We start from the raw sequence: 22910 nt of genomic DNA on the forward strand, positions 1-22910 counted from the left end.
CATAGAGAAATATATCTCAGGTTTATTAATAACTTTCTTCATCTTCAAAACTCATTAAGACAGAAATTATAAAACAGTATTTACACCTTGTTTGTCTGTTGTTGTTTTTTAAGTTACAGCATGCCAGAGAGAATGAAGGAGAATCAGTTTATTTCTTCCCCAACGCCAGTCGCTCCATTCGCTCTGTTCCCAAATTAAATTCCATGACAAATTAAAAAAAAAGATTGCGGTTTACCACAATTACTGACAGTGTTCTGAGGTACAAAAAATAGCCAGACTTGATTCACAAACATTCACACACATACATAATGAACCCAAACCCAGTACAATTTAAAACAGGTGGGGGTACACAGGCACGCACATAAACAAAAACATTAGAACAATCTCAGCCATAAAAATCTACAAAATGAACAAAAACAGTCCTTTGAAATGGGTGTGTGTGTGTGTGTGTGTGTGTGTGTGTGTGTGTGTGTGTAAAATATAATTCAGGAATGAGCACAAAAAAAAAAAAAAATCAGCAGTCATTAAAAGATAGTAGGCAAGAGAACGGTGAGTCAGTGAGTTCCTTAAGCTTTTCTTTTTGTTTCTGTACAGGCCGTAGACAGCAAAACTTTCTTTAAAACCCCCTGTGTCATGTAAAGGAGAAGAAATTATTATGAAATCCTGGTCAGTAACAGTATTGCAACAAAGTCACTGAGCCGGCAACTTTGGCAAACTTTGGTCTTTTGGGAAAAATACTTCTTTCCTTTGCTAAAGTGCTTTAATCACAGAGGAGTCTGGGCTTTTTAAATTTTCTTTGCTCACAAAACAACAATGAGGAGCTATAATCTAAAAATATAGACAGAAATATTTCTGCTTAATGCAGATAAACCCCATTAGTTCAGTTAAACATCAGTGGGTGGTGATTAAGTACCTTTAAAAAAAAAGCTATTTTCATTACATGACACTAGCTTTAACTTACCAGGATTTTCTCAAAAAGGTTTTCTTTTTCGACATTCTCAAAAGATTACACATGTTGGTGCTTTCAGTCCCTATTATACAAGATAAATGGGTATTAACTATTTAACTGGATAGTAAAATTTGACTTTTTCTTTTAAACAAAGATATTGTCAGCATTTAACAACATATCCCATGATTCTCAATACTCCATACATTTCTCAATGATGGAGTAAAAGAGAGCTGAGAGGAATAGTCAAAACAGCAGCAGATTGTATCTTGAAAGGGAGTTTCATGAACTCACAGATGTCCACAGGCTGCCCGAAATCATGCAATCTCTCCCCAAGAAGAAACTAATTTTTCCACAGACTGCACCGGACCACACAACACTTTATCCTTTGGGGAAGGTGAACATGTGTGGGATCACAAATAATACAAAATGAAAACCTGCTGCTGGATAACACATATGAAAAACAACAACAAAACACAGTGACTTTTCCCCTAAGATCTGCGTTAGGTTCACTCTGTGACTGAATCATAGAGTAACACATGGAGTTAGCATGTGCTCAAGCTTTACAGTACAGTAGATACCCATTTATCTTTAGGACATAGGAATATGGATATTTAACCTAAGAGATATTTTTCAAAGTTAAAGAAACCTCTTCACAGAAAGACACTGAGACGAGATTTTAGCTCGCTGAGCTGATGTTCCAAATTCGAACTAGCCTGAGTAATTCATGCAGGTAACTAGCCTCCTGACCTTTTTAGTGACTAGTCTAACAGACAAAGAGTTACCAGCTGCAAAAAAGCACCGTAAGCAATAGCTGACTGAAGAATTGTATTCGGCTTTGGTTTGATTTTATTCAGTGATTAATCGACTTACACATAACACACTTATACACCGATCAGCCATAACATTATGACCACCAAGGTGCCCAGGTGGTCATAATGTTATGCAGCCCCATACCAACAAACCGTGATGCATTGTTTGCCTCCTTTACTAGTAAGCTAACCAAAAATAAGAACAACAACAAAAAACCCTGTATCCTTGCCCACTGAGGTTTAACTCAACCAAATATATTTGTAAAATCCATTCTGCTGGGATTTTAGTGTTGTAGAATTCCACATTAAAATATGATTAGGGTAACTGTGAACATTTGCCAATTAAAGAAAATAAATGGGAAAGTACCACAACATATAAAAGATCAGGTAAACTGGACATCAGACTCAAACTGAAGTGATTTTAAGGCAGTGTGAGGCACACTGTGTTACAAACTCAAAGTTTAGGCTAACTGACCACTTAATAAACTGGATGTAATATAAAAGCATCTCCATGTAAAGCAACTTGTAGATAAATCGTTGGCATACTGTTGAAGAGACAAAACACCAGGACAGGCGAGCTCAGACCCATAATGCATCAGCCCATCGTGACACATTCAAACAAAGTGACATACATTTTCCTAAAATGTTTGTGATATTTTAGCTTTCTCGTGAAAAGTATGAAAAGGTCAAAATAAGATTCCTCATAATAACAAGTCATTCCAATTCATTTGAAAACAGAAATGAAAGTTGGTTTCAGATCCATGCTAAAAGTGGAAACAAACAAAAGTGTATTAACAATGTCTGTTGGAGAGAGAACACCACATAGCAACCAAAACAATGCTTCGGTAGTTTTACATAAAACAAAATGTCACACTGTTCGTTCATTGACAGAAGTGGAATTTAGTGATCTGAAAACATGTCAGTGTTGTTGATTGAGAATCTGATACTGTTGATCTCAGGAAAGCAGCAACATTAAAGGAAAAAAATCCACCTTCATAAACTAGAGGAATCTTCAATTTGTGATGATCTGTGCCTTTTGAAATTAAGTGTTGTATTTGGTGTACCCACTTCCCATTAGTGTGTATTGTCTACTCTTACTCCTGATGTCCTACGCTTCCCAGAATCCCATTTCACAACACTAAAAGAGCAGATGGATTCACCTGTGATTTAGGTGTATTGAAAAAATATGTAGCGATACTGAAGAGAGATGAAAGTGAGAGCAATGCTTACTAAAAATAAAAAAAGGCTGCATTGCATTCTGGTACATGTTGTTACAGAAATAGCCAGACAAGAAAGCAGCCCTATTTCTTTGGTTTTAAAAACAAAAACTTGATGTGTGATTTACTTTTCATGCTGTATATCACAAAAAATATATATAATTATGAAACACCAATGTGGCTCTGCTAGAAATCAGGCAAAGAAAATCCGTCACAAGATAGAGATAGATTTTTTTTTTCTCCTCAGAAGGTACAGTAAAATATAATTGGAGTGTGTGCATTGTGATAATCAGAAACTATACTGACAAAATTTGGCTGATGCCAGTGTTGAACGGTGTGTTTGGCTGCAGAAATACAAACAACAATAAATGTTAAGGTTCGCTGTTCAGTATGCTAGAGAGGCCCCCCCCAGATCTGAATTACAAAAAAGGAAACCCAAATGTAACCTCTGTACGCAAAGGATTATTTAACATGTAAAATCTCACAATGAGGCAAAATAAAAACCACATTTCTCATCCCCTCATGGACATCAACGTATCACACACACACACACACACACACACACACACACACACACACATATCGAACTCAATAAAATAAATAAAGTTTCAGATATCTAAGTATGTTCTAGTCAGAATGTGATCAAGTTTCCCTCTTTTGGTTTATGTTCCCACCAAGTCTGTTGATGGCCATTTTGGTCACATACACACACAAACACACATATGCACCCTCGCTTATAAAGTAGGAAAGGACTCGCCACGTCTCTGTGCTCTCAAATACCGTCCACCGTTTGTGAAAACTGATTCCTACGCGACCTGATTCATCTGAAACCGAAACATCACGTCTTTTCAGATCTGTCGTTTGTGAAAATCGAAGAGAAGCAAGCAAAAGATTTCACAAAGCGGAGGCTGTTCGAGAGCACCTTGGCCACAGTTAACGTACCCTACACATTTAATTTAACACATTCATAATAATCATATTGATTGTCTTAATCACGATACAGACTGGCTGTCTATCGCTGCTAAATCTCTTAACAACTCTGGGATAAAGGCTCTAGGCTACACACTGCTTCTATCAAGGAAAGAAGAAGGAAAAAAAAAAAAATATATATATATATATATATATGTGTGTATAGACATCCACCCCGAACCCCCCAAAAAAAAGAGTCAGTAGGAGTTTTGTGTGTCCGTCGCACTCTGAAGTCATCAATAAATATCTCACTATAAATTTCTACGGAACATATATTACTTTGAACTCTGCTGACATGCTCGGGTCGTCTTTGTCTTATAGCTGTATGGATGGTGAGGAGGGGATGCAGGATGCTACACATGCGGCGTGGGTTGTTTGGCGGCTTTCGACTGCACTTGCATGTATGTACGTGGGCAAAGGAGAGGAGGGTGGGGTAGGAGGGCGGAGTCTCCCTGAGTCTCTGATTAGGGACAGTGAGTTGGAAGCGATGCGTACAGACACACAGACACACACACATTTAAAAACACGCACGCACAGGAGGAGGAAGAAGAAACTCGCCTCTGAACGCCGCTAACATTGAGAGAGAGAGAGAGAGACAGAGAGAGAGAGAGAGAGGGAGGAGCTTTCTGGTCCAGACGAGCAGGTCCTTCAGATCTTCGTCATCAGTTAATACATTAAGGAGCATGTGCAAACACACACACACACACACACACACACACACACACACACACAAATACTCCTTTCTGTCGCTGAACTACCATAAATGAGTGTTGGGTTTGGCATGTTTATGATGATGGAAAAGTAGATGTGGCAAGTTCCCACAATACACTTTGGTATGTCTGTGTGTGTCTGTGTGTGGGTGTGTTTTGATAAATCCTTGCATATTTACACAATATGCATGCACATGGCTTTTCTCTTTATGCCTTGTCAGTTGTACTAAGGCATGTATCTGCATCCCCACTCACACTCACACACACACACACACACACACACACACACACACACACACACTCCTCCCCTCCACAACATACATTCGAGCGTAGTAGTGCATGCGTGCAAACGTATGGAAGGGGGGGTGGGTGGGTGTCAAATGCTGTTTTCCAACTGGCTGTGGTGGTTGGCTGTGTGCGGTGAGTTCTGCTCATTGAGGAGGAGAAGCGTTGTCTCGTCTGGTCCGTTCTCCGTAGGGGTGGAGTCCGCTCCCAGGTCCGTGATGGTGGTGTTGGCGGTGGCTGGGGGAGGGGTCTGATCCAGGCGACCCATATTGTGGCCGCTCTCCGGGGACTGGGGCGTACTGTCCAGACGAGATGCCATCAGGCCGTTTTGGTACTGGGCACGCGTGATCTAAAAGGAAAGAGGGGGTAGGGGAGATAAGATTGAGATCAAAATTGATGTTGGCGTTCTTTAGTCTTTAGTTACAGGAACAGTTTGAAATTTTAGGAGAATTGAGTTAGATAAAATCTATACCACTCTCATGTCTGAATGGACAGATATGAGAGTTGTCTCTCCGAACTCCGAAAGCGAATAAGCAGAACCGTCAAAACGTCAACCTTTAAAGGGGTGAATAATTAGTCAAATAATAATCTATCTCTGGACAAATACACAGTAACAGTAACTGTTACACATTTGCCTTAGAGGCATCTAGGGTTAAATCTCTCTATATTTGATTACAGTTTCTTAGGTGTTTTAATCTACTTATAACTTGTTTCAGCAGCATTTAAATTACATCAGTGTAAAGCAGGTCCGAACGTCATGTTGGATTTATGGCACTTTTCATTTGGTTTTTCACCGTTCTTACAATTCTAGCTCACGCCTGCCTTGCTGGTAAATAACTACTATATTGTGACAGTTGCTGGAGAAAGCAACGTTGGGACAGCCGAGACAGACAGTGAGAGAACAGTATTTGACCCACTATACTTGAAACCATATCCACTTTGACCAGACATTATAGCATTAAGATGTTTCAATAAAACACAGAGACAATAAGAGCCAATCTAACAAAGGCTTTATTCAGACTGGGGTTACAACTAACTATTTTTCAATTAATCTGCCAATTATTCTAACTCTTGATTAATTGTTTGGTCTATTCATCTATTATCACAATGTACTAGTGTGACATCTTCAAACTGCTTTTTTTGTTTGACCCAAAATCCCAAACCAAAAGTTTTAGTTCTATCAAGATTAAAAATGTGTAACCAACCTTGACGAACTGCAGGTCGGTGAGTGCTCGGACGTAGAAGTCGGGTGTATACTGCTGCAAGGGGATGCTGTTGTTGAGCTGGCTGTTGCTGCCGCTGACGGAGAGCGACTCTGTCCGGTCGGCTCCGCTCAGAGAGGATGTACGGTTCAACCCGCTTAAGTGGGACGGTGAACGAAACTCTACACACACACACACACACACACACACACACACACACACACACACACACACACACACACACACACACACACACACACACACACACACACACACACACACACACACACACACACACACACAAAAGGTTATTAACAGCTTCCTATTAGCAATTAAAAGACAGAATTGTGTGATAAAGATCTATCAGGACCGTCCTGCATATACATAAAACAGGAAACTGTTTATCACTACAGAGGGCTGCGGTGTGGGTTTTACACTGCTGTTTCAAAGCCATTCATGAATTAATGGCTCTATGATGCAAACACACATCAGTGGAAGACCTTGAGAACACAAGATGCAGGTGTAGGTTTAAATGCAGGTTAATATTAATGATATGTATGAATAAGACTAACTAGTGCACAAAATAACAACAGAAACATCTAAACAAAAGTGAAATCCAATCTGTGAGAGCAAGAGAGACAAAGGGGTGGGGTGGTTAATGTTCAGTTATTTCAAGCAAACTCATGACCGTCTCTACTGTACATAACCTGTGTTTCACTATCGTAGTGGTGCTTCTCACACCCAAAGGCGGTGACACACAAAATTTCCCAACAGCACAACAAGCAGTGACTCGATTTGCGTTTGTAAGAATGCATCACGCCAACCAAACTTGTCATACACTCACATATTCATACAATATTTTCACTGAATGTTGCGCAGTGCAGGATGCAACCTGAGGCTTCTTAACAGAGGTGGAAACAATAGCCAGCACCGCAATGCCTCAAAAGTAAATTCTGTTTATTCAGGTTATGGGAGGATAACTTACTTAAGATTTGCAAGTGACAACATGTCCAAAGAGGAGAATGAACTGTCAAAACTTGAACCTTTTACCATCCACTGTTCAGCCCTGAGACATTTGCACTATGTGGAAGTTAACTTTGTAACACCACCCGCTTTTATGAAGTGTAACATGAAGATTTGGTCATTTTCAGAAAGAATACCCAGTTTTAAAATGATCCCGGTACGAGGCACGGCACAGCCATTTTCTTTTTCATAGTTGATTAATCTACCAATTATTTTCTTGCTTAATTGTTTGGTCTATACAATATCAGAAAAATGCTGTTTACAATATCCCAGAGCTCAAGGTGACAGATTCAGATTACAAAGAAAAAAGTAAATTCCCACAAACACTCTTCTTAAAAGGACAAACCCCTGCCCACACCACCACTGGCTATAACACGTGCATGTTCATTTGAGGGGGACTTTTCTTTTTAATATATATATTTTTTTATTAGACAGGACAGCTTGAGAGATGGGAATGCCACACAGCAAAGTGCCACAGGTTGAATGCAAACCAATGGCCGCTGCAGCAGCAAGGCCTTGGTATATAGGGTGCAAGCTCTACCGGTGAGCAACTAGGACGCCCCCATATTTTGACAGTTTCTTGAAGGGATCTTGAATGAATAAGCTGCTGTATGTGATCATGGACACATCTCCAACACAGCTGTGGAAGATTATTTTATAATGGGCTGTGTCACTTTATGATTGAGCTGTTATGACAAAGCTCCTTGTGACTGAGCTCCAGGTCAACCTCTTAATGAACCAACTCAGAGGTTGTGAGTGTGTACAGGAATTTACTTTTTGTTTTTCTGATCTGGAGATATGACTCAAAAGACACCAAGCATCTGATACAACTGTCTAAAACCTAAAGTGATTCAACTTTAAATACTCCCATTAAAGAAGCCAGGAACAGCAAGTGTTTGCCATTATTGTGGTCTCAAAAGTGTCTGAAACAAATAATAAAAACAGTCGCTAGTTTAATTTTTGTCCATTGACTAATGGATGAATTGACTAATCGTTGCCGCTTTAGATTAAACAACTGAAACCGTGAAAACATGTTGTGTCCAGGGGGTTGGGTGTTAAAGGATTAAAGAGTCCAATATGAAAATTAATTCCAATATCAAGAAAATACTGAACCAAATACATTCAAAGTTAATGAATAGTACGTTTTTAGTAAAAATCAAAACAGGTGGCACTAGTTCCAGCAAGTTAAGTCTGTTACTGTAAGACTCTTAGTCATAGTTATTAACAGTTCTCGTCTCATACAACCATAATAACTGTCTCAAAGACTTCCTTAAGTACCATAGTTATTTTCCACCTCTGCTCCAACATACTGAAACCACAATGACTAACATCGAAAAACGTCATCCAGCTGGCCGCTTATCTCTTAATCTGACATGCTCAGTTCATCCAAAAGAAACAACACTTGTCACACACACGCACATGCACACACACTCACTCATGCTCTTTACCAGCTGTGTATTATTACCATTAGATGTGAATCTTCCAGCAGGGGGCCTCAGTGAGTCATAGGAAACTGTTTTACCTGGACACGTCAACTGCATTAGTGTTCAAGGAATTAAGCTAAATTAATCCTGGGTATCTACAGCTAATTTTCTGGTTAGTGGTTAGATTTCATTAAGTCATGAGGCAGTCTTTATTATGTTGATATGAAGATCCAGTAGGCATCTTTCCTTTATTTAGACCCTGTCAACAAATTCATCTACAACTTAAAAACCCTTGGCTAACCAAAGCACTTGGTACTTATTTAACTTTTTTAGCTAAAAACAGCCAACAGTAACAGATTACATCATGTAAACTTTAATAAGATGAATGAGATTTATCAAACAAACAATTTGCTGTTTACGACATTCTGAAAAACAGAGTGCAGAGTTGTTTACTTTGTGCAAAGCATGACGTAGGGTTTCTTGATGTTCCATTTTCTCAGATTCAGTCACATTGTTACCCAAACGAATTAGCGTAGTTTAGTACTCACTTTAGTAATATTTACGTAGATTTCACTGTGACCTAACATGGGGATTTCACAGTGACGATGGCTACAGCTGCAGAACCTGAACTATTTCCATTTTTAAAAAACATATTCCAGTTTTTATTTTGAAATATGGGTGGACACTGAAGTAAAGTTGAAGAACATACTCTAGTAATAAAAGTCTGTACCAAAACCGTGTGTGCATTTTCTAAAAGTATGTATATTTCATAGTTTTAAATAGTGTCTAGTGTTAAAGAACAGTGACCTACTGGATCTTCAGGTCTTTAAAAATCAGGTTTTAAAGCAACCAAACCGAGCTGGTGTTCGCAAAGGGAGTTAGTGTTTTTAAAATGAAAGTGAACGAGTGATCCCAATTCCAAACAATCCTCAGCCCTACACTAATGCCACATCTCATAATGAAAATACAATTATTAAACATTTTCATTCATAATCACAAGACTAGGATGGTAGTGGGATTACATTTGGAACTGGGCATTTGATACTAAGTAAAGCAAATATACCGGCCGCAGATTTAATGAGTTTTTAAAACTAACTGTGCTCTAAAAAAAACTACAATCTATTCCAGCAATTAATGTACTTTAGTTTTGAAAACTAGGGTTTATACTACACCATAAAAGTGAGCGATAGGACAACAATAAACAAAATAATTAAATATCTCAGGTTGCATCTCAATAGCTCCACACTCTCTCCTTAATTCTTTTTATTGATTTAACAGCTACAGTGCTCTTACACTTTAATACTGATATAAAACAAGCAGAGGAAGAAACCATCTGAAGCTATTAGGATGCATCCAAAGTTGATGCTGCACAAAGTGGACAGCTTAACCGCTCAAGGGGCTTCAAATTTCATCTGGGTGTCTCGTGATGTTGTCCTATCCTTCTCCATTTTATCTTAGAGGTGCCATGTGATCATTTTCTGTCCCCAAGTGCCCTGCCGGTTTAAGAACTGTGCTGACATTTTGGCAGATGTGCTCTTTGATCAACTCTCTTACTTTCTAAAACAACTTCCTCTCTGCTTTTGTTCTCCCATGAATATGCACATTGAGTGCATACTTTAGGCTTGTGAAGGCACTGCTACCAAACCCTGTTTACACCTGGCCATAAAATCAGGTGATCAGGTATCAGAGTATTTTGTGTGGATAAGAAAAAAAAAAACAGTGCACACGGATCGAAATCTTAGACTCAGAAAAATGTTTAGACATTTCTCTTTAAAAGATTACTTATATGATCCACACATTAGCAAAATATTTGCAGATCATCTGGATCCATCGACAGTGTGAGATTTTATAGTTAAAAAACAAAAACTTGAGTGCTCTCTTTCTAAATGACCATATATTATGACATATTTTCAACATTTTTATACTGCCATTTGTTACTGACAAACATGTAAAGAATACTGTGAACTAAACTAAAAGATATATTTATACTTCAAATTGATTTTTCTAAAGGCAGAAACCAAAAAGTAGAACATCATCACTCTGCCTTCTACTAGAGTCAAAGCTCAACATGCAAATATAATGCTGGCTCAATAAAACCAGGTGTAAACGAGGTCGTTTTGGTTGAACACAGAGCTTATTTGCCAGTAAGAGTAAATCTACACTAAATCACACAGGGAGGAAACTGTTGCTACAGTGCTGTCTGTCGGGTGGAACCTTTTCACATGTTGCACCTTTGGCCACAAGCAATCAGTGATGTCATAGTAGGTATTTTACATCACAGATTGGGGTGCACATTGAAGTGCAACTAATAATCCATTGTTTCAACCCATAAAGAGCAGTGCAAGAGCAATTTCCTTCAGTCTGTGATCAGGCGTTAAGTTACATTTAACAGATTTCTAAGGCGAGATGTACAAACATTTTAAATCCACACCTGGCAAATCAAAAGCCAGGCCTGCCCACCCAATCAAGCCCCACCCAGCAACCCACCCCACCCCCTTAACCCTGACCGTCCTCGGTGTTAAAGGACCCAGACATGCCGAAGTTTACCTGGCAACCGAGAGAACAGAGAAAACCTCTTAAAGGAGAGGTGGCGAGGACGAGGTGCAGCCACTGAGAGGAGAGAAGGGAGGGAGGGACGAGGAGGTGATCGATGAGACAGAGGGAGGACGGGGGATGGAGGGGAGGAAGGGAAAGTGAGTGAGACAGTGGGAGACAGAGAGACAAATCTGTATCCAGACTGGGATCATGCAAAACCACAGAGATATTCTGCTCCAGGAACATCACACGTCAGATTACACTGTTTGAAGGTGAATTTTTCAGGTGTGACGATTGTTCTCGTTACTGAGCTGCTTCTGAAGGTTTGATCGATTAGAAGTTTGATGAAATGGGTGAGTGAAGGTAAAGCTGGTGGGAAGGAAAGGTCGGAAATTAAGAAATAATGCTTCACAAGTCTTCCTCTCCACCCGATGGCCCTGAAAGACTAAGCTGTCGAGCGTTGACATGAAGAAGAGAATAGAAATAAAGGAAAGAGCAACGCTGGGATCAGACAAAATGTAGGGTTTTCTTCAGGTGGTCACAACTTACAAAGTTCATCAGACCGCTTTCTTTTTCTCCATGTTTAAATTTATGCACCAATTCATGCTCTTATTTTTATCATTTGAATTTTTTCTGTACTAGTGCTGATACAATACCTGAGTTTTTTATGCAGAACTCCTCTTTTATTTGACAAAAGGCATCGAACTTGTTAAATGTTAAATATCTAAACATAAGCTACTATATCAAGAACTTTCCCTGAATAGAATTCAGACTACAAAGTTGAAAATGTAGGATTCATATCAATAAATATTTATCGAATAAGTAAACAGGCTTCCGATTCTCAGTAGCCTTCAATACTTGACGTGTAGGACACATTTCAGCCTGCACCCTAACAGTGTTGTGTTTTCATAACCCAGCCCTTTTGGTCAGCGTCACAGGAGAAACAGACATGAATGGAAAGATGAAACTGACACAACAGACAAGCTGGCAGCTGAGTGTCAACAACAGGAACAACCAACACAAAATGTAGCAAAACTGGCAGAAAAAAAGAGTAAAGTTTTGTATTTACGGTAATGAAAGTGTGTGTGTGTGTGTGTGTGTGTGTGTGTGTGTGTGTGTGTGTGTGTGTGTGTGTGTGTGTGTCAAGAGGAAGGGACACAGGGGGGAGTAGGGGAGGAGTTTCAAGGTCAAAATCCATTTCCGCATCCAACACATGAGCCCTCCAAACCGTCTTCCCTTGAAACTAAAACGCTATTTTTTTAATATCACTTAGTAGAAGATCGAAGATCAGAAATTTCCTGTTGGGGCTTATTTAAATTTTATGACTGATTTCCAAAACACACTCTCTATGTAACTTTTATTATATTTATGGAAGTTATGAATTGTGTTTATATTATAAATAGTATTCAAAAATAAATTTTGCCAGTATTTGTTTTAAGCATAGACCAATTTTCCCATGTTCACCACTAGTTTAGATTCAGATTAAAATAAGTGTATCACATGGTGTTGAATTCGACCCAACGGGTAGCGCAACGCATGTACAACAATTTTAATAGTGACTTAATCTTAACTGTTTTCTGCTGCATTTTCTTCCATTTTGTTGTCTGTAAAACGTGCTGCTATTTTAGCCTGTCTCAAAAAAAAAAAAAAGAATACCCTGATCTCAATAAACTATTCTGGCAAAATGAAGGTTAAAAAAAAATCTACAACTATGGTGCTTTTTTAATATCTAGCCAAAAGACAACAGATGAAAATAAGCCTTGTAGGCTGACTTTGACCCTGTCAAATAAACCAATAAAATAAAGAAAGAAACAAGCTAAATGTATCCATGAGGAGCATTGGACTCTCCACACACAAACTCTACACACTGTTTCATGTAACCTTCACACCTATCAGCAGATAGGGCTGCAGTTGGCCTCACCAGCATTTCTCTCCACTGTCTCCTTTAATCTGCAGCTGTTCCATCTGCATTATATATCGATGAGTGATAGCTACATGTTGGCAAATTGATGTTTAAATAAATGTCCTGCAGAGAGATTATATCTTGAGGGCAGTGTATTGTAGTTATAGCTTTAACAGATGACCCTATGTAGCACTTACAGAACTCCTAAAATGATATGTTGTTCAAAAAATGAGGCTACAGCTGCAGATAAACTTCAGCATGTGCTCTCATGCTAGTGGAAGACATTTTGTTAATTAACTACTGATGCTCCTAATACAGAAAAATATGTACAAATATTTTAGTCATTTGATTTCAACCAAATATTTCACTGTCCACTTCACATTTTTAATATTGCAATAGGCTGTTGTACTCCAACATTTGTCACTAGGTGGCAGTAGAGGCATTTAAGCCTTAGGCAGTACACAGGAAATTATACAATACAAATTTAACCTTCATAGATAGATTAATAGCGTATTAATAATTTGGAGAGGAGAGGAGGTTTTTGACTCACCCAGTGTGGGAGCATTGAGTGCCATGACACCGTAGAACGAGAACGGTCCGGTCTCAAACTTCATGTTCTCATTACCGGCTTCCACCTCCACATGTCCCTGACAAAAAACAACAGAAACAAACATAAATTCCGTGTGAGAAATCACATCTGTGGCAGAAACAACATTCACTGAGTACATTTCTTATGACTCTACAAACCGCAAATCATCATTTCTGTATCAGTGCAAGCACAGTACCGTAACAGTGGTAGTGAAACAGCAGTTCTATTCATTATTATTATGTTGGCACTAAATCTTTTGTTCATGTAGTCTGTGAAGTCATCAGACTGAAAGAAATGTGGTGGTAGGAAATATCAGTAGGTAAAATCCCTTTACTTGCTCTGTTATTGCTTTAACTAACTTACCAATTGTTGGTAAGTACTACATAATACATTCACAAAGTTATTTTGCCAATCATAATTAAATCAAAGAATTGACTACAGACGTTTTGTGCAATATATTTACTTTAAAGTTGATATTGCAAAAAGTTGCAAAAGTTAGAGTTTCCAACGGTCTGTTACTCAAAGTGAAAGGCCACTGAAACATCACAAGACATATATAAAAAAAAATCCCACTTAAAGTCATGTGAATTACATTTTTGAGAAGCTTCTACAGCTCATTTAGGGTCCAGAAACTGTTGAGTTATCACATCACATCCTCCCCTCCATCATAACAGAACTAGCGGTATAACAAATGATTATTTACCTTATCAATTAATGTGCCAGTTGTTTTAAGTGTTGTCAATAAATTGCCGAGAAAATATCAAATGCCAAGTGCAAGGTGACATTTTCAAATGCCTGATCCAACCACCAGTTCAAAACCCAAAGATATTAAGTTTACTATAATGTATGACAAACAAAATCATTCATTTCTGACATTTAAGAATCTGGGACCACCCAAGTTTTTGGTAATTTTGCTTAAAAACTAAAACAATTATCACAATCTGATTCATTTTCTGTTGATCAACTAATAGATTCATCTACTAATCGTTTAAAGCTCTGAAAAGACTCCAACCACACTGAACTAGACGGTCACTAGTTCTTATAGAAAGACTGACACTGCCTTCTACTGTATATGTACTGACAATGCTTGTCACCCTGACTTTCGGTTTTTAGGAAATTACATTCTTTGGCCTCTAGAGGGTGGTACAATCACAGGTCAAAACAAGGTAGCATACAGTATTTATTAGTGATTGTCCTCTGGAGAGTCTTTGCATCATTTGTGGGAGGAAACATGTTTACTTTATTGGCCTTTATTAGACACTAGTACGCACTGAATCAGATTCACAAATTAGAAAAGAGATGTGACTGCATGGGGACGGTGTGATGCACATGAGGAGAAGAGGGAGGCAGAGCTGCTAGAGGTTCTTTGTCAAATTAAAATAAAGGTTACACTGATATGGGATGGAGAAGTTAGAGTCAAAGAGGGAGATGTGGGGGTGAGAGGCCAGAGGAGAGGCCAGAAGGGGGTTAAGGAGGCCTCTGTGTTGGTACAGTGAGCTGGCCTGAATCGGCTGGCTGGAATGTGTGAACTGCAGCAACAACACAGCACAGTTAATCCACACTGTCATCCCTCCTTCCCTCCATCCCTCCATCCTCCCATCCCCACACACGGGGACAGGGCTGATGACAGCAGAACAGGTGGTAAAAAAGGACAGGAAATGAAAAGGACAAACAAGAGTGCAGGGGGCTCACTGTATGCAACAGTGACGACTTCATTAGTAAAGGCAATTTAAGACCTTTAATTCCAAGGTGTCACTTTTAATTTAATTTAAGTTATTCCTCTGCTGAAGTTTGGCTTTGTCTGACTGGCTTTAGCGTTACAACATTATGGTGTGCTACCAAGTAGTCCTCAAACCTATATGACATACATTTATTTGAATTTTATTTAGGATTTGAAGGTTTTCTAAACATATCAAATATATCAGAATCAACAAGAGATCAATGTATTTTACATAAAGAGGACAAAAAAATCTGACTGTCATAATTTAGTTCTGTGTACATTTCCCTTTAAGACCTCCTGGAATGAGCTTATATGACAGAGAGCGAGCCTTTACCAACATAAACGATCTGATATAACCATCGCTCGTGCTATTTTAGGGTGCGTGCCAATTTAGAAACCTGACTTGGATGCTAGAGGAGAGGGAGCGAGTGTGTGTGTCACTGAAGTTACCAAGTAGGCTGCTCCCATCACAGACGCTGTGCTGAATTAAGCTCACAACATCTCCCCACGGCTCAACAGCGAGCGCTTCACAACCGATGTCAACACTGATCAGAACTAAACTCAACACTACCCTGACAATGCAGATACATTTAAAGCACAGGTTCGACTGTTTGGCAGCTTTTATTTCTCATAACAATCAATTATGTTTGTCTCATATCATCCCTCCAACAACCCTGTAAAGTTATTTCATCCACCATGCTGATGCTTACTGAGAGTGGTACTTCCTTACTTATCCTCCCTAGGGTTTCAATTTATTAATATTGTTGATTTTGTCTAACAGTCCCAAAAACATTTCATTCATGGTGATATAAAACAGACAAAGCTAGCAAATCCTCACTTCAAGAAGTTATTTTTGCTTGACTTTGCTTTGACTTTGACTTACATAATGATCGATCATCAATATCAACTTTTGAATTAATTGACTAATCACTCAGCACAGCCTCCTTGCTAACTGCAACATCCTGTCTATATACAGTATAGTGCTGTGTCCAGTGGAGCAAAATAAAGAGTTCAGTTATCAATGTAATAATAAAATATATATGTGACATGGCTGTGCACAAGAGAGTGTCCAATCATGTGTGTTCAGGTAATAAACGTCCCTTGTCATACCTTTAGGCTTGTACTTACTCTAGCTGTCCCTCCTAACATGAGCATGTAACATGCCACTCTCATCGCTGTTTGTTCTCTTTTCGGGCCACTGCTTTCTGCTTTCTGTTGTGTTTTGTGAAATGCTTTGATGTTCAAAAATAGATTTGATCCTTCAGCTGTTTTTTATGCATAAAGTGAAAACACGTCTCCTTAATGAGGACAATCCTTCCATCTATCAGCACTCAGCACTGAGCTCCCAGCGTGTGGAGATGCTTATTTTTTACCTTTATTTGAACAAAGGTAAATTCACAGGGCATGAATGCCTTTGCCGCAACGCACCAGACCGAATTCATCCAGTTCCACACATTCACACCTGCTCAATAGAACCACAGGCTTCTACCTTTGGCTGCTGAGTAATCAGAGGTCAAATGCCTTGCTCAAGGACAACCTGCTGCTGACAGGAGCAGACATTTACTGCAAAATTCTTCTTTTAATACTTTACTGTAAAGGTAGACAGAAACAAAACTAAACAATTAGATGGAGACTTTTAATTTGGCCTACTGATGTTTCTTTCATAATCTCTCCAACATCTACTCTACTGTTTTCCCCTCCAAGGTTTACGGCTGGGTGACTTCTTCATTTGACCCTTAATGCAAAGGTTAACCCTCCTTGGCTCTGTCGCCAGCTTTCTGCAACTTAAAGTATATCAGCAGATTTGGAAAGAAGTTAATCACCTCTCAACATATGGTCAACTCTGTGTATGTGAGCATCGGCTGGGGTCAAATACTTGGCCTGTAACATGTGCGCACACACACAAACAAAAAGAACTTCATACATGCCTCACGAGCATGCAGAGGGCAGACTCCGGGGCAATCTGCAGCCGTCCGCGCTGCTGCATGGCTGGTGTTTAATTCAAAGGGAGGCACAGGGGAGGGAGGAGAGAAATAATAGAACCAGATGGAGGCGGAGGCCAGGAGTGAGAGGTGTAAAGCTTGCCGGTGCTCCGGTCAGACCGGTTTTCCCAGATCTGCACTGACAGTACAGCCTGCCAAGATTGGGACGATATACTGCACCAACATTGGGCTTTTTCTATTTTAAAAAAACAGGCCATGGTCCACCACTGATACTGTGTTACAGACAATCAATGTAGATCACAGGATTTTAGCATTTCTCATTTCTCTGATATCAGTAATAACTGTGGAGTGTGCAGGAGAATTTTACTTTGCAGCCTCTGTAGTCTGCAATAAACCTCTGCCTCTGTCAGTGGTTACCAATCTTTATTCATTAAGGGAGCCTTTTTTATCATTCCTTAGACGACCCCTGACTAAGTAACACTGATGATCTGAGTTGTGAGATCGTTTGCTTGTTTTTGTTTAGGAGTTTAGTGTTATGTGATGATCTACATGTTTTTTCAAAAGGCTTTCACCTAGAATACTTTTTTAAAAAAAAACATTTTTACGACCAACCTATTATTCTGCAGTCCTAGCCGTTATGTGCTATCAAAGTCCACAGCTTTATCACACTGGAGATACATGTGCAACCTCAACACTACTAGTTTTTAAAGGGAACAGTTAAAAAAAAAAAAAAACTAAAGCCAAGCGTGGTAATAAACCTGAGACATGATACTCTGATCATTACAGTAGAGCACTGCCTTACTTATTTCTAACTCAGATCTGTGTTTCAGCTTAAAGTTCAACAGGAGTGTGAGTTTTAGCTAGAACATGTGCAGGACTGTAGGTGGGTCTTGGCCAATGTTCAAGTTGGTGCATTATGACTCAACATGCGAGAGAACTTTGTATCTCTATCCATCAAACTGACACACACTGAGGCGCTGATGTATGTTATCCTAACACCTTTCAAACACAGCGCTCTTTGTGACCTTGAGTGATCATTTATTACTGAACTGTGACTGCTCAACAGGAGGCATGCATTGGAGGAGTTTTCTATTTCAGTGATGAAACATATCAAGGTCAGTGAAGCCAGAGAGAAAGTCACAACCAAAGGATTGGGAAAGGTAGTGGAGTCAGTGACTACTATACTATATTGAGTAAAATTATAACTTATGATTATAGTTTTGGTCATTGTTTCTCTCAGTTAGGGCAATTTAATACTCACTAAACAATTGCAGGGATTGGAGACATCACTATGATGAAGTCTTACGAGGCAAGAAACATGAACAGTATTTTAGCTTGTTTATCTAAACCACTTCATTTGAAGGTGAAACTGAAAGAGGGATGTTTACAGCGACAATCTGGGTAATAATTATACTGTTTGCCTTTGTTTTCTCTTCCAATTAAGTTTAAACAGCCTGTAAGTTTGTTTACAATCTGCTCCTGTTGTCTTTTTTTGTAATGTAGCCACATTCCCCTCAGAAATGAATCTAGTTAGCACAATGTTATTATTACCAATAGAAATGATGGCCACAACTATAAAAATATGATGCCGTAATGAAGTAAAGTTCTTTGATTTCAGGTACCTTTCAACAGGCATTCAACAAGTCTGCATATACTCAATTTACATTACACATACTCACAAAGAACAACAACCAAGCAATGAACTGTCAATAACAAAAACAACACCATGGGAGGGGGCAGGCAAAGAGAAAATCATTTTTAATACGCATTCAGGTTAGTTATTGATGACATTCCCAAGAGCTATTAAAAGATGATTCACTAAAGGTGAAAATAAACATAATTAACAGCCTTGATAATAGAAATCCAACATCCTTATGTTTGTTTCCAGGCATAAAGTCTTTTTCTGTTGTCATTTGTGTGAAACTGTCACAGGTTTGTTAATAACTAATAAACCAGGAGGGGCACCCTGCCTGAAACCACACACACTGTCAGGACATGTGTGTGTGTGTGTGTGTGTGTGTGTGTGTGTGTGTGCTATGTTTAGTGGTTTGTGACCATGTGTTTTGTCATAAAAAGGGCCGCTGACTTCGGTTAATGGCTGATGTCAAACTGAACAGTTTTCTCCAACAGTTTCTGCAAAGTCACTGAGTCATTTATGCTTTGACACACACACACACACACACACACACACACACACACACACACACACACACACACACACACACACACACACACACACACACACCACAGATTTCTTCAGTGAGATGTAACAGTGTGAGTCAGTGTCAACGTAGATCAATCTAAAGCCCAGTCTGACTCTCAAGTGCCGAGGGTGTGAGGTCACTCACACACACACACACACACACACACACACACACACACACACACACACACACACACACACACACACACACACACACACACACACACACACACACACACACACACACACACACACACACACACACACACACACACACACACACACACACACACACACAAACACAAACAGAGCTGCCTCCTTTTAAGTCCAGGAATATTTCTTATTCTCACAGGACTGACATTTTTCCAGCTCTTGTCCACAACAGGAAGAGTTGCTCACAAATATGTTCTGACGTAATTATCCTGGAATGTAACTACAACAACAACAGTGATTAAATTATCAACCACATAAGGAAAACTACTAATGACAATGCTGATAACTGATTAATTAATTGTTTGGCTCCTGCTTCTTAAATACGAGTTTCTCAGTTTCATATTATTAGAAATTTAGAAACCTTTGGGGGTTTGTTTTTGTATTGGTTACACAAAATAAACAGTAGAGCTGTGCAATTTGAACCAAAATCTCAAATCCTGATATAGGTAATTTCCATTTTAGATAACGATACATACTGTATCACAATATGGCACATTTTCTGTAAGATCAATGAATAAAAAGTATTATATACAATATTTATTATATAATATAGCCTCTTGCAGTGTCTGAGTTTGTTTTGAGCACTCGACTGTACTTTTTGTGGCTCTCATCTGAAAACTCTGCCATTTGATAGGATTCTTGCATAGGAGGTACAAGAGGTTAGTGGTGTTTGAGTCTGTTGTGTGTGATTTGTGACACAACGAAATAAAGGAGTATAATATGAAACGATAGTCGTGATTCTTGCGTCACTCAATATAGATTGTTATATCGCGCAGCCCTAACAGTCAGAAAACAGAATTTTATTATTGATGATTGGTAGTGAAAAAGATCATCTTCCAGTTAAAAACTGCCTTCAGCCCTTCAATTTGTAGATTTCAGTTGTCTACACTATTTGATGCTTGGTACTAACTTGGGAATCTACTGCAGTATGACTGTCAACATGGAAACTTGAAGGAATCATTGAGGAAAATAATAAGCCTCACCAGTTCAAATACTAGCCTCCTAGTATCCCAAAAGTTTTTCCGGTTTATGACAAAATAACCACAACACAGCTAATTTAGTATGTGGGCTGAACGTCATTCCTTTTATCCAAAAAATGTTTTAAGGTCTTGAAATGACCAAGTTCAAATTTACACACATCCAGAAGCTGAATGACCCTGTGAACACAACAGTGATCTAACTGTGTCTCTGTAGACGGACTGTGTTCTGTGAGAATCACAGAGCATCTTTATAGACGCATGAATCATGCTGGTCGTAAACAAACAGCCTGTCTGCTGACAGTGAACATCTCTACCAGGAACACACACACACACACACACACACACACACACACACACAAATGTACACACACTATAAATGGAATGGAACAAGGACAGTGAATTATCTTCATCTGAGGTTTTTAGTTCTCATAAGTGTACTAGACCGCCATAGATCACACATACATACACATCATGCTACAATGCAAACAAACATATAAATACACACAACCGCACAAACAGTCAAAAGCTACATTCATTCATTCCCCTCTGTCGCTCCACCAGGTCTAAGTTTTGAGTGCCACAGCAAACCTCTGTGTCTTATTAACAGTATTTACCAGCAGAAATTCTGTTATTCTAACAGCCTTAGTCACAGCCAGAGTACTCATGGTTTCTGTTTAAAAGAATACTCCATAAATGTAGCTTTGCACTCAGTGTTGTTTTTAAAGGGTCAAAACCGATGCGGTAGAACCAGTGTTACCATCTTTATTATTCAACGCATTCTTCTCCCTTGTCAAAACTTGGTGCCTACATTACCCACAATGCAACTAAGTCACTGACAGCTAAGAGATTCTGGGGTTTTATGCTAGTTGCAGCTAGTAGTATGTAGCCTTAAGCTGCTAGCCTCAAACAGAGCTAGCCGCAACCGATGCTGACTCAAGTGACATAACTTGAGAAAAGTTATCAGACCATCTAGAGCCACAAAAGGCTTTATACAACTTTTTCACATATAGAGTATCACTCCCCAACACCTGTAAACAAACCTTATCGTTTAATACTGTACATTTGCTGCAGTAAGCAACTTAACACCTCAGGTATGTGCTTTATTATACACGCCTCAAAGTGGAGGCAGTGGGTGGTCTTTACTAGGAGCCACCTTGACAAATGTTCATATGCTTACTAAAAAACTAAAGTTTTTCCAACAAAGCAGGATAAAGATCAACATGACACCTTATTAACAATTTAACTTTAACATTTAAATGAACTTCCACATTGGGGCTATGAAGTTTAGTTTCAGTAGTTTCCTTTTTTGAGTTCTCAAACATGCAAAAAAGTTGCAAGTATACTCCCTCCACACAAGCATCAACACATCACTATTAAATCGATTTTTTCTAATCAATAAGATGTTGTCCAAAATAAGTAGTGTCAAATCAAAACTATTTCTCTGCATCTTTCTCTTTCTTCGCACTCTCCCTTCTCTCCCTGCTTCCAAATAAGCACTCCTGGAATGCGTAATTTTGTTTACAGGAAAAATATGAGCAGCACACAAACTCACACACAAGCCAGTCCAAGACTCTTCAGAGAATCTAGAAATTAATAATTCATTGAGTAGTCTGCAGTCTATCTGTAATTATTGAAATAATAGTCCTCTAAAATAATCCTCCTTCTATTCTAGGAGAGGTTAAGTTGTTGTGCAAAACCCTAAACTTAACCTTGTATTACCCGAATTAGATATTATCTAAGACGAACAAAACCCAGAGGATTTCCTACAGAGTCACACTCACTATCCAGAACTATTCACAACTACTGGCTCCAGCAGTGTCTTTCTATCAAGTATGCAACGGTGGAAAATTCCCTCCCTGGCATGCTGACACTAAATGCCGCCTTCTCCAAATAGGTCTCAGCGGATTATTCCACATGTGGGGTCTCTCCACAACATCCTCGATATCCGGCCTCCCATGGGGGAAAATCTCCACCGAGAGGAGCGGCAGGGACAAAGTCGAAAAGATCCCCTGGATTACTGGACCCGGCTAATGACTGTTTGTGGACAATGACATAACTGACATGTGGGAAATAAATGTGTGTGAAAGGGTAAGATTAAGACAATGAAGCGTAATTTTCCCACCCTGTGGGATTTGGGCACACGTGTACATGTACACAGAGCGGATACAGCAGACGTGCAAAAGCAGTGCTGTGTTTGGTGTGTTTACAGTGTGTAAGGAGGTCGAGATTCTCAGGT

At 39.1% G+C, this 22910-nt stretch overlaps 1 protein-coding gene across 3 annotated transcripts in view; it reads right to left on the bottom strand.

Moving 5' to 3' along the window:
- LOC127376701 (metal transporter CNNM4) overlaps positions 1 to 22910 on the bottom strand; it is a 45321-nt gene continuing 22411 nt past the window's right edge. The window contains exons 5-7 of one of the 3 annotated variants that reach the window (XM_051423830.1): positions 13577 to 13673; positions 6145 to 6323; positions 1 to 5288 (exon numbers count right to left, since the gene is read on the bottom strand). In XM_051423830.1, the coding sequence (XP_051279790.1) occupies positions 5031 to 5288; positions 6145 to 6323; positions 13577 to 13673 (534 nt within the window). In that variant the 3' untranslated portion in view covers positions 1 to 5030. The other 2 variants (XM_051423831.1, XM_051423832.1) reach the window with 2 other exon arrangements.

Source organism: Dicentrarchus labrax, unplaced genomic scaffold (assembly GCF_905237075.1).
Source record: "Dicentrarchus labrax unplaced genomic scaffold, dlabrax2021, whole genome shotgun sequence".
NCBI lineage: Eukaryota > Metazoa > Chordata > Actinopteri > Moronidae > Dicentrarchus > Dicentrarchus labrax.